Here is a 12,308-nt window from a genome sequence, read left to right as displayed (position 1 = left end):
GCAGAGCGTAACAGAGGACACTTCTGCCTCCCCCTTGGCCTTGTGCAAGTGCTTAGCAAGTCAAAGCCAATTCAGATCACATCCTGTGCAGCCAGGCCAAACATACAGACCTTCCACAGGACCCCAAAGCTTAATTTACCTTCAGTTGTACTGGAAGGAAAAGTCTGAAGACATCTACACAACAGCCACAACTGCCAAGCCTGTCTGCCACAGCCAGAGATGCGGGCCACTGTTCACCTACGCCCCAGACAGCAAGGAAGCACCAACAAACAGTCCACGTGACACCGAAGCACAGACCAGACAAAGTGCAGTTTCTAAAAGGAAGATTTATTCGACAAGTTTCACTTAGCGCAATACACCTAAAAGGAAAACCACAATACAATGAAAAATTTAAATCAAGGCCTCAGAATTTCATACAAACACCAAGACCAAAATCCTAAAGTATTGGTATTGCGTGTCAAATTTCCCCCATTAACTTAAAAAAAAAAAGCTTCAACTTACGTGCCATAGAGGTTATTAAATGAAACTAGAATTAACAAACATGCCAAATGTTTCACTTTTAATTGTAGACACAGCTCCTATATTGAGTTTTACAAAAAAAGCATGTCTTTCAACATGCATCCAGACAGTGTTCAATGTAATGTGATGTAAGAGCAACATTTAACATAATTCAACTGCTTTAACCTAAATACACTTACTGCTTAAGTACATCCTACAAGAGAACTAACTTGAGAAAAGCTGAAAATTATTTAACAGGAATAGTTTACTCAACCTAGTTGTTACATCCTAGATGAACGTGTTCAAAAATACTGAACCTTAAGTCTTTAAAACAATCCTGATTTCCACTTAGAGTAAGCATAAATCACAAGCTTGTATTGCAAAACTGTTAAAACTTAAGTTTTTCTTTTAAAAAATGTTGACCAAGAGTCAGTGATCAGGATCAATTACATTCCCCATCCACCACTCATACTGGACATGCTAGACATCCCTCCCATTCCGTTCACTCCCATAGATGTTCGGCTTCCGCTACTGTAGTAGCTGCTGTTCACTGCTCCTTGGCTGCCTGCAAAGAGATCAATTTGACAAGTCAGGATAAGTATCAGATTAGCAGTCAACTAAAATATAGCATTCCAAAAAAAAGTTTAAAAAGTATACGAGTACAAATGGCTGCTGTCCAAGTGGCGAGAAGCATGTTTGGGAAAAGGGACTCCCGACTCCAAACAAGTCTCAATAAACCCCTTTTCTCTGCAGTACCAACTTGCCAGACTCTTGTGCTACCATTTATTTGGATGCTTCAGGATCAACGTTGAAAAAAGTTTAAAGGAAAACTAGTGTTTTTCAAAAATTGCAAAATTACTTCATGTTGTTTTTAAAGCTAAACAAAGCATTTTAAAAAAAATTTACCGTAAACATTCACAATGTGTCCATTGAATGGCATGTATGAATAGGGAGCACAGGGGCAATCTCTTGCTTTTCCTATTCATGGTGGGCAGGAAGTGAGACAATGAAGTTGGACTAAAGGCAACTCACTGTGCCCAAGATGGCAGCCTCCATGGAGTTAAATAAGAGCCATTGACTGCTATAGAAAGTGTCATTACAACATATCAATATTTGCTATTGGGAATTTAAATTATATTTTTTGAGAAAATATTTACCTATGCAATGTTTGATTGAAAATCACTGGAGTTTTCCTGTAAAACTTGGTCTGCAAAAGGATTTTGTAGGGTAAGACTATAATACCAAAATCACCATTCTTTAGACCAACTGAAAAAATTAATTAATAAAACCAATCCTAGGTTAACTGACTAGTAAATACGGTCTTGAACCCAACCACCATTCTAAATTCTCCCTCCATCTAACATGGATTAACTGCTAACAAAAAGACAGAAAAAGAGAACGACTTTAATGTTTTAACAAACGGAGGCAGATGTTTTCTGGCTCGACATTATTCAAAGTTGCAATATCGACTATTTTGAATTCATAGAATACTTCCCCCTCCCAATGATTGATTCTGAAAATTAAACTATTTGAATATTTATATTAGGATCAAGAACATACATTTAATAACCCAATTTTACCAAAAAAGGAGCCTGAACATTCCCAACTAAAGAAACCTGCCTGAAACTTATTCTAAGTATATTAAAAAAACACTTACCGTATCCACTCATGCTGCTCTGGCCACCATAGCCGCCTCCATAACCACCACTCAGCTGCTGGCTGGCCGGGCCCCCGTAACTGGACTGGTTTGCTGTTAAGTTAAGACAACATTAGAACCTTGTTTCTTATATAATGTGGTACCTGGTGGTACCCGGCTTGTAATTCTAAATCTAAATTTCTAAATTCTAAATTTCCAGTCTTGATCTTAGTATCACTAGAGCCCACTGTACCACCTTCTGCCTATTGCCTAGGACCAGACTACCTTTCTATCCATCGTATGAGCTAGTCAAACACTTAAAAACCACAAGGCCAAAAGTATACACATCAGCAGGACTGAATCCACGTTTCCTTAAGTAGAGGCATTTTGACAACACCTTATGAAACTGCTTAATTGGATTTAATGGGATTTCCCCCCATGATTCCATATAATAAGGGTATTTCAATACACAGGTATCACTGAACACCTAATTATGCCCAACAATTTATTCTGATCCTGTGCTTTTTTGCTAAATATTTTAGGCTTATACTTCATACTTAAACAATTCAACTAATTTCTTTCTACAGTCCCCTCCCCCAAAAGTACTTCAAACCAACTTATCTATTCTAAACATTTTATATAACTCACATTTAATGCATACTATTCAAATAAAAACTTTTATTTGCCTAAATTTTGCTAAACCCCTTATATATAAATTAACTTAACTTATATAAATTGACTTATATAAATGTTTTGGTTTTTAAAAAAACTAACGATATTTACACAAGCCCATGCCTCCCATCATTTGGCTACCATAAGCACCACCGCTTGCTCCTGCTGTAGAATTCAAGAAGAGTTCTACATATCTGTGTTCTGAAATGAGAGAAAAGGCATACAAGGTTAGCTTAAAAAAAAGACACTAAAGTGATATTTACACAAACCCATGCCTCCTAGCATTTGGCTACCGTAAGCACCACCGCTTGCTCCTGCTGTAGAATTCAAGAAGAGTTCTACATATCTGTGTTCTGAAATGAGAAAAAAAAAGTTCGAAAATGTATGTTGGTGACAGAAGATAAACTCTTTTAAGTTCTTTTAAGTAGATCTGTGAACTTATTATTACTTTTAGTAAAAAAAAAAAAATTCTAGCTGCTTGTTCTCAGGTGATTTACTTCATGCAGGTTTTAAAAAGCAGTCAAGCATTCATCTAAATCGCTTAAGTCTGTCAATCAAGCATATACCTTCAGTCAGTGTTGTTATCAAATTAACTTATCAAATTCATTTTAGTCATAGAACTTTTTAAAGATCCACAGAACCCTACCACTAGATTAAAAAATTTTCACATCCTCAGTATTCCTCTATTATAATCATTAGTCACACAACTATCTGTAAAGAGACCCCAAAATCCTTAAATCACACTTACGCATATTTGCTTTGTCTTTTGACATAGCTGCCACAGCATCTTCATGAGTTGCAAACTCGACATCTGCTTCACCAGTTACTCTGCCATCAGGACCAATTTCAATATGTACTCTCACAGGGTTGAGTGGTGAAAAAAACTAAATACAAGGTATTTCAAAGAATCAAAATCAAACCTTGTTACAAGAAACAAAATTTTAACATGCTGCTTCACTTAAGTAGAACCACCACCATGTTTGTACTGCTATACTGAAATAGACAATTTATCAATCTATCCTCCACTTACATTATAAATGTCATTCTCAGTAGCTCTGTAAGGTAATCCCCGCATGTGAACACAGTGTCCTGTTGTGCTCTGGAAAGTAGAGCCACCATCCCCGTATCTGTGATCTGACATTCCTGAAAAACAGTAATTGAGGTCTAGATGAACAAGAGTGTAAGTATCCCTCAGAAGAGAAATTCAATTCTTACCTTACCTCTTCCGAATCTATCTGACCCAAATCCATAGCCATCATTATAGCCATTATAATCATCATAGCCTCCATAACCTGAAAGACAAAAAGTACTATCACTACATGAAAACACTCACAAAGAACAGACCTCATGACACTTGCACAGTCTACATACCTCCACCATAAGCACCACGCCTCATCCTTTCAAAGCCAGCTCCTCTTCCAATGCTGTTATACCCTCTGCCAGCCCCAGGTCTGTCATAGGGACCTGGTCGCTGCATGGCCATAAGTTTTCGTGGTGGATCATAGTGAGTTCTAACTTCAGCTCGACTGCTCTTAAAGATTTCGATATACCTAAAGCATTGTTCATGAGGAAGGGGGGCGGGGAAGGGAGAGAAAACATTAGTTCATTTCATACAGGTATTTAGTTACACAAGAAAACAATGAAGTCATAGCCATGAAACTGACTAATATTTAAAGCCAGATTTCTTATATTTGCATAGGCAATGACCAGAAATTCACTCAATTTTAAGATTTAATGTAAACTTTATAGGAGAAAAACATCCTCCTCTGAGGCAGAGTGCCCAACCTTAGGGGTAGAGAGGAGTACTGTAAATGTCTTAGGAGGGAAAGAATTCCACTCAACTTTCAACATTTCATGTCTTAAATCCATTGGCATCATGTATAGCAAGTGGGCTAAAAAGCCAGCCTCCACCAACAGTCTAGCCCACACTACACATCTCCTTCCGCCAATAAATTCCCCAGCCTATGCTTTTAGTAGGAATCAGCATAGGTAAGCGCATGCTTCAATGAAAAATAGTCACAAGCAAAGAGAATAAAACCTTTTGTGACAATTTCTTGAAAGCTATGCTTATTAATACATATGCAGAATATTTATACAGCAAGAAAAAGTTTGTTGCATTTCAACTTTAAAAACAAGATCAGAAAGTATCACATTTTCTTATGGTAATATTAATTTACTAGGTGGGTGTTATTACAGCTAAAGCCAGGTTTGCATTAACATTTTTAAAACCATAGTCTCTCAACTCCACTGACTGGGGTTAATTAGGACTCTTACAAAATTGTGAAGTAGATCAAATTAACTGGGGACAATTTTAAAATCTAAAATTTAATCTGAAAGTACTATCGGACTTTTGACACTGGAAAAGTTTGAAAATTGTGGCAAAATATCAAATAGACTATGAAATCAGATTTTTTTTCCCTTGATTCTAAGCAGAGAGAATATGGATTTAATAGTTTACCATAAGAAAAGTGACAAATCCAACCAACCATCCATCCCCACCTGTGCCCTATTCTTTCCTTGTGTTTCTTTAGAGCCTTTTCAGCTATTTCCTGTGAAGCAAACTGCACGAAGGCCTCCCCCGTACTCCTCCCCTGGAAGTCCACCGGCAATGTTATCCCATTTGGCACGATTTCCAACCCTTCAACCCAAGGACAAATAACCCCAGTAGGGGGGCAATATTAACATCACAAGCCCAGAAATGATTCTTCTTATAGCTTTAAATAAACCAGAATTTTAACTTTAGGTGAATGGTATGCTTTCAACAAGTACTCTTTAAAAAAGCATTGCAGTAATATGAAGTTCCATTATTACAGACTATAACTCAATTCTTAACACATCCCATGACATGGTATACAAGAAAACACTTTGAACACAGGATGCATTAAGAATTCAACAATTAAGAACACTTATTTATCTATGCAACTTAATGTTGAATTATACAAGAATTACACACATTTTCAAGCATTAAATACAATAGTTTTGCTAAATTCAAAGATACACCTTCTACCTCATTTCATATTTTTCAATGTTTTAAAGTTAGTGGAACTTCAGTTTTTAAAAATTACATATTTAAACATTTCATATACAAATTGAAACATTGCTTAGTCATACAATTGACAAACATACAATCTAAGCTTTCAACAAACAACTGATCTAACACAGCACAATCATGCACTCTTATTCTCTAACAGTAGTATGATTCACTTCTGGAAATTCCGTCTATGAAAAATCCTTTCCGTGGATACATTCCCAAGCTTACAAAAAGGACTTAAAGCACTTTCCTAGAAGATATGAAATTATGTTCATATTTAACGATGTTGACAGATAGCATTCAATTCTCACCAATTTAGACAAAAACAGTAAAAATAGACTTGATTTCAAAAATTCTGGCAAAACATTAGGACTTGATACATATCTAATAGTCAAAATTTTAATACATACTATACTAAACCATGAAAGGATTTGTTAATTCCAATTTATAACATCATGAATATTAAGCAACAATATTTAAAATATATGCTCTAACATTCTGCTAAACATTCAAATACTTTAGGCCCAAAACAATTTCAAAACAGTTTCTGTACTTCAGATACTAAGACTACATTCAACCTACACTTCCTTTCCCTATTTTTTCTTGCATAAACAGAATGAGATCATTAGAGACATTTCTGACCCCAGTACCTACTGTGTCTTACAATATAGACACCTGCCATAAATTACAACAGCCTAACATACTAATCTAATGTTAAGGGATCTTACCTTTAACGTGAAGTATTTTGCTGAACAGCAATGTGAGGAAAGTAGTTAAGTTGTTGAGGACAATCCTCAAAGATCTACTCTGAACTACAATACTAAATATAAGCAAAGTTAGCATTTTGGAAATAATTAATCCACCTTTAAGATGGGCTTAAATTATTTGACGGTCTCCAGGAAGAAGAAAACATCTGCATATACTCACAACCTATTTAAATATCTAAGCTTCTCAACTTTTAAGTCTATTCAATCACATGTTGCCAGCTGCTAGCCAGAACTCACTGCTCAATAACAAACACGACTACATACCTGAGAAGAACTGAACAATTTCTTCCTTGCTACATCCAAATGGGAGTCCTCTAAGCCGTACAAAGCCATCATTGGCCGTGTCAGGACTATTTGGACCAGTATGCTTCAACACCCAATCCATTTCAACGTTGTTTGACTTGAATACTGAAAGAGGTGCTTAGAATTAGTCAACTTCGGAAAGTTACAGAACAATGTTCAGACTTCCTGGGTCTTTAGATAATCTAGGAAGAGCTGCCATAAACTCTTAGATGACCATTTCCATGCGGTCAAATACCTAAAATTCAGAAGGGGTAAGATAGATTTCTATTTGTTTAATGTTTTATTTACTGTTACTAGGGCAACGTAAATCAAACCTTCAACATATCTGTGTCCCATAGTTTCTCTGTCTTTTTTCAGGGCCAATTTGACTTCATCTTCTGATTCAAGTTCAACAAAAGCCTCGCCACTCGGTCTGCCTTCTCTGGTGTAGATGAAACGAATACCTTGAGCCCCATTTTGAATTTTGCAGTCTGGAAAGAAAACAACCGTTAATACAGAATTTAAAACTAAAAACCACCTCTGGGTGATACAGATAAAATGCCTATACATACCCCCACTACAAAGGAAATCATTTGCAAAACCTAGAATGAGCAACATTACTATCTCCTAAGGTGTCTTAGTAATTAAGCAGTTTTCCTCTCATGACCAAACTTTCTTATTCCCCTGAATACATTCCCGATCCATCAAGAAAATCCAATATTCAAAGCAGTTTCTTACCGAACTTATCTCCAACTCATTACTCATGTGTGTCCATTAAACATACTTTTAATAATAACTCCTCAGCAAATTTTTCAATCTGGACTTTGTGATTTTTATGGTCTTTTCTGAATACACTTGGTTTGGACTTTTGATTCGGGGTATTTGACAGTTTTACCTTACTAGAAGCAACATCACAGTTTCTTGCTCAAATCCGAACTGCAGGGCCAATACTCACCTGAAAGGGGATCAATGTTACCAAGCTAAAATGCTCCAAACGCACAGCTGAAGCCAAACCCAGTCTTGCTCACTGCAAGGTGGCTTCCCATGTATTTGCTTCTTGTTTTCGTTTTCCGTTACATACACTGAATTCAGATAGTAAGTCAATACTACAAATATCCTTCCAACCTGTAAATTTCTACCAAATATCATGTTTCAGTCTAATCTTACACTAATAATGAGAACACGGGCATTTGGCAGACATTCAAGGAAACCTACATACTGGAAAAAAGCTACCCAGGCAAGAAAACTTTTCCGGGTTTCAGTGCCCTCAACTGTAAACCGAGCCAGACCACGAACTCTTCAATTACCAAATCCCGATTAGGAAAACTGTCTTAAATTAAGAAGCGATATTTTCTTTTTCCAAAACAGAATGCCCCTTTTCAAATCAACACCCAAATTTGAAAAGTGTTAGCAATTTAAATTTGTAAGGTATTTGCTGAGCTACTCGGCAAATTTTCCCAAGATTGCGGGGAAAATCTGGTCTATTCCCATTTATCCTTTGTGAGAAAAGACATACACAGATAAATACTTAAAAAGATAAACAAAAATTCCACCAGAGGCCGCATTCCCCCCAGGAGCGCCGGGCGGGTGGGGCTTTCGCAATTTCCATTGCGTAACCGCAGCCTGCTGGGCGCGCTCGACAGCGGGAACAGCTGCCGCCCGCGCCCCAGTAGGGGGCGCCACGGGCTCGGCCCCGCCGTCGTCGCTGTCGCCTCCTCGCTCGCCCGCCCTGCGGCCCCAGGTGCTTAATTCCAGCCTCCGTTTCAGACTCACCAGAAAAAAACCGCTGCACTTCGTCTGCAGAGCAAGACCAAGGCAAGCCCCGGACCTTCACCACGAACCCCTCACCGCCTTCGGTGCCCAACATCATGGTCTCCTAGTGGGTGCTGGCGTCGAATCGGACTGCAAGACCCGGGTCGGCAGTCAGACCTGGAAGAACGTTAAAATGAAACAGCCCTCCGCTCTCGAGACGGCCCGCCTGCCCGCGGAGCCTCAGGATGGGTCGACCCCGTGAGGACGTTCCGACCCCAGCGAATATAACAACGAGTGCCCCACTTGCCAGCAGCCAGACGCCCGAAGCCGCTCTGTGCACCAGGTATCGTGGCCCCAAGCCGAGGGGGAACCCGGCCTAGCGCCAGCGTGGAGGCTAGGAAATGGCGGCGGTCGCTTCCGCTCCGCCTCCTCCGACATCTCACACAATAGAGTCGTCGCGGCCTGCAGGCCTCAGCGGCCCTGCCGCAACTCGGCGAACCATTCCTGGCTCCTAACGGCAGCTCTCACCTTGCCAAAGACCCTGACGCTCTACACAGACCCAGGGGCAAGCAATCCTCGCAAAACTGACAGCCTCGGGGGACGCTGGATGGTAAACACCGAACAACAAACACTCACCTGCAAACACAACTTCGGCGCGGCTGAGACGAAATGGCTAGTGGGCGCCTGCGCAACCTAAATAAGGCCCTTTGAACAAGCTCTGCGCACGCGCAGCCAGGTGCTCGCACCGCCCTCTTGCGTCACACAGAGCTCGGACGCATGCGTAGTTTTACGAGCCGGCCCACTCCAGCCCGCTAATTATTATTCGCATGCGTATTTGGTTCAGCCCCACCCACCTCCTTAAACCCACTAGGCTGTTTTGCGCCTGCGCCTTACCGCGATTAGCGCGCCTTAGCGGTTTTAGTTTCTCGCGCATGCGTCTTCCTTCAAACTGCTCTTCAAACTTACCCTTCAGAAGGGGGAGGGGAATGGCGGCGGCCAGTTCTTTATAGGAACTGTATGAGAGTTTCGGGCTCTGGGTTGTGATGAGGTGTCCCTAGCGTGTTATCCGCAGTCCTGCCCAACCTGAAGGTACAGAGGCTCCCCGCCCTTGCGCCGCCAGTACTCCTCTTCTCCCTAGAGCCAGTCCGTGACCAACCGGGCGCTGCGGAACGGCATACTTGTGCGCCCGAAGCCACCTCCGCGGTACCCGGAGCGCATCCAAGGCCTTCGCCCCGCCACTGCCCCTTACCTGCCGCCGTTGGGCCTGGGGCTTGGACCCACGCAGGGTCTCCGTGCCCGTGCCTCAGTCCCGTACCCCGCTTTTGCCCTAACGAACTCCCACCCTGCGACCCCCGCTTCCTCGCCTCGGGTCAGCCGGCGGGGCGCTCGCACGAGAGTGGGGCGCCGGATGCCGCGTCCGGCCGCGCCTCGTGAGTGCAGGTTGAGCCGCCGGTGCGCGCCCGACTCCCCTCTCTCGAGCAGGTTCCCGCTTAATTCTCCCAAAGCTAAGCAGACAACTGTTACGGCTTCCCCCCAGGTGGGTCACCCCGTGTGCTCATAAGACACTAGTGATGTTCGAGACTAGTGAATAATCCCAGATTTCCTGCAGCACTGCAGAAACTGGGACCACTTCTGTTGCCTCCCAGTCCTCCCCTTGTCTGATCCCAGTTGTCCTCAAGCCAGGGGTAACACAGCACAGGTCTGTCTTGAGTACCACCATGGGTAGATACAAGTGAAACGTGTTTTCACCCCTGCAATGGTGTAGAAGCCACATCCAGTTTTGGGGGTTTTGTGTTGGTTTTGTTTTTTTTTTTCCCCCTTAAAATCTTTAGTTTTGAGACAGGACAGGAGTCTTACAGATACACATGGAAAAGCAATCCATGATCACAGTTAAAAGCGAAGACAATGTAGTCAGTTTTTATGCCTGTCAGCTAGCTAATGCTGAAGCTCTGAGTATGACATGCTGCAGGCCTCAAAGGAATGGTAACTAGTATTCCTCTCCTTCCTCTGCCTCGCCTTCAACAGAATCCACACAACCTCATAATCCTTCTCGAGGGCAGCCATGTCCTCACGGGCCTCAGAAAACTCCTTCCTCCATACCCTCACCCACATACCATTGAACTAAAACATGCTTGGCATGCATCAGGTCAAACTTGTGGTCCAGGCGAGCCCAGGTCTCAGCGATGGCTGTGGTGTTGCTCAGCATGCTCACAGCTTGCTTTATTTTGTCCAGGTCTCCACCAGGTACCACAGTGGGAGGCTGGTAATTAATGCCAACCTTGAAGCCAGTGGAGCACCAATCCACAAACTGGATGCTATGCTTGGTCTTGATGGTGTCAGTGGCAGCATTAACATCTTTGGGAACAACATCACCACAGTAGCACAGGAGGAGCAAGCCATGTATTTACCATGGCGGGGGTTGCATTTCACCATCTGGCTCAAAGCAAGCATTGGTGATCTCTGCTACAGAAAGCTGTTCATGGTAGGCTTTCTCAGCAGAGATGACAGCAGAGATGACAGATGTGGCCAGAGGGAAGTGGATGCGGGGATAGGGCACCAGGTTGGTCTGGAACTCTGTCTGATCCACACTCAGGGCTCCATCAAACCTCAGGGAAGCAGTGATGGAGGACACTATCTGGCTAAGAAGGAGCTTAAGATTCATGTAGGTTGGCGCTCAGTATCAAGATTTCTATGACAGATATCATGGATGGCCTCATTGTCTCCCATGAAGGCACAATCAGAGTGCTCCAGGATGGTGTGGGTGGTGAGGATGGAGTTGCAGGGCTCACGTGCAGCTGTGGAAACCTGGGGGGCTGGGTAAATGGAGAACTCCATCTTGGACTTCTTGCCATAATTGACAGAGAGACGTTCCATCAGCAGGGAGGTGAACCCAAAACCAGTTCCTCCACCAAAGCTGTGGAAAACCAAGAAGCCCTGAAGACCTGTGCACTGGTCAGCCAGTTTCCGAATTCGGTCCAAGACAAGGTCAATGATTTCCCTGCCAGTGGTGTAGTAACCTCGGGCATAGCTATTGGCAGCATCTTCTTTGCCTGTGATGAGCTGCTCAGGGTGGAAGACCTGGTGGTAGGTGCCAGTGCGAACCTCATCAATGACTTGGTTCCAAGTCTACAAACACTGCTCTGGGCACATGCTTGCCAGCACCTGTCTTGCTGAAGAAAGTGTTGAAGGAGTCCTCTCCCCTAGCAGTCTTGTCACTTGGCATCTGGCCATCAGGCTGGATGCCATGTTCCAGGCAGTAGAGCTCCCAGCAGGCATTGCAGATCTGGACACCAGCCTGGCCAACGCGGATGGAGACGCACTCACACTTGGGGGCTACGGATTAGCAGACGCAGGCAACAGAAGTAGACGCTGGTCTTGGCTACCATCCCCAACAAGCTAAGAGTCAAGGTAAGTAACACACTCCGTTTTCCAGTTTTAATGGGTTAGAAAACTGAAGAGGAAATGGAATAGAGGAAGATGGTAATCCAAGATAAGGTCACAGCGGTAGGCAAGGCCCAATCCTGAAAGGCCATTTAGGCCTTGACAATGGTGATAACTCCAAACGCAGAAGGCTTTGGCAGGTCTTCATCAGGGCACAATAGGACTTGTTTGAAAAGGAAAATTATTACTGGGTGTGAAGAGGACTCAGATGGACAAGCATGGTGAATGA

General features: G+C 42.5%; 1 protein-coding gene and 1 pseudogene across 5 annotated transcripts; both read right to left on the bottom strand.

The window, feature by feature from the left end:
* Positions 1 to 306: 306 nt before the first annotated feature.
* On the bottom strand, positions 307 to 9,379 carry HNRNPH1 (heterogeneous nuclear ribonucleoprotein H1). Of its 5 annotated transcripts, XM_061421302.1 has the most exons (14): positions 9,275 to 9,379; positions 8,660 to 8,815; positions 7,222 to 7,377; positions 6,869 to 7,012; positions 5,306 to 5,444; positions 4,178 to 4,356; positions 4,027 to 4,098; positions 3,837 to 3,970; positions 3,555 to 3,690; positions 3,100 to 3,159; positions 2,918 to 3,007; positions 2,156 to 2,248; positions 1,656 to 1,705; positions 899 to 1,063 (listed from the first exon to the last, which is right to left on the bottom strand). In XM_061421302.1, the coding sequence occupies exons 2-13, from the start codon at positions 8,754 to 8,756 to the stop codon at positions 1,656 to 1,658; spliced, it is 1,350 nt and encodes a 449-aa protein (XP_061277286.1). In that variant the 5' UTR covers positions 8,757 to 8,815; positions 9,275 to 9,379; the 3' UTR covers positions 899 to 1,063. The 5 variants fall into 5 exon arrangements, with proteins under 5 accessions (XP_061277284.1, XP_061277285.1, XP_061277288.1 ...); XM_061421300.1 differs by lacking the exon at positions 1,656 to 1,705 and having other exon boundaries at positions 307 to 1,063; XM_061421303.1 differs by lacking the exon at positions 2,918 to 3,007 and having other exon boundaries at positions 3,070 to 3,159.
* Positions 9,380 to 9,604: 225 nt separating this feature from the next.
* On the bottom strand, positions 9,605 to 12,101 carry LOC133250288 (tubulin alpha-1B chain-like; annotated as a pseudogene).
* Between the last annotated feature and the right edge of the window lie 207 nt (positions 12,102 to 12,308).

This window comes from Bos javanicus, chromosome 7, assembly GCF_032452875.1.
Source record: "Bos javanicus breed banteng chromosome 7, ARS-OSU_banteng_1.0, whole genome shotgun sequence".
Lineage (NCBI taxonomy): Eukaryota > Metazoa > Chordata > Mammalia > Artiodactyla > Bovidae > Bos > Bos javanicus.
Note: the sequence above shows the minus strand (reverse complement) of the source record. Positions and strands in the feature narration are given on the sequence as shown.

What these genes read in the sequence shown, in the direction of transcription:
- HNRNPH1 (XM_061421300.1), bottom strand. Translation starts at nt 8,756, where the DNA reads ATGATGTTGGGCACCGAAGGCGGTGAGGGGTTCGTGGTGAAGGTCCGG. An exon ending in AGTGCAGCGGTTTTTTTCTG is followed by an intron (nt 7,378 to 8,659) that starts GTGAGTCTGAAA and finishes TTTTCTTTCCAG; the next exon opens with ACTGCAAAATTCAAAATGGG. An exon ending in CTGAGAATGACATTTATAAT is followed by an intron (nt 3,691 to 3,836) that starts GTAAGTGGAGGA and finishes CCTTGTATTTAG; the next exon opens with TTTTTTTCACCACTCAACCC.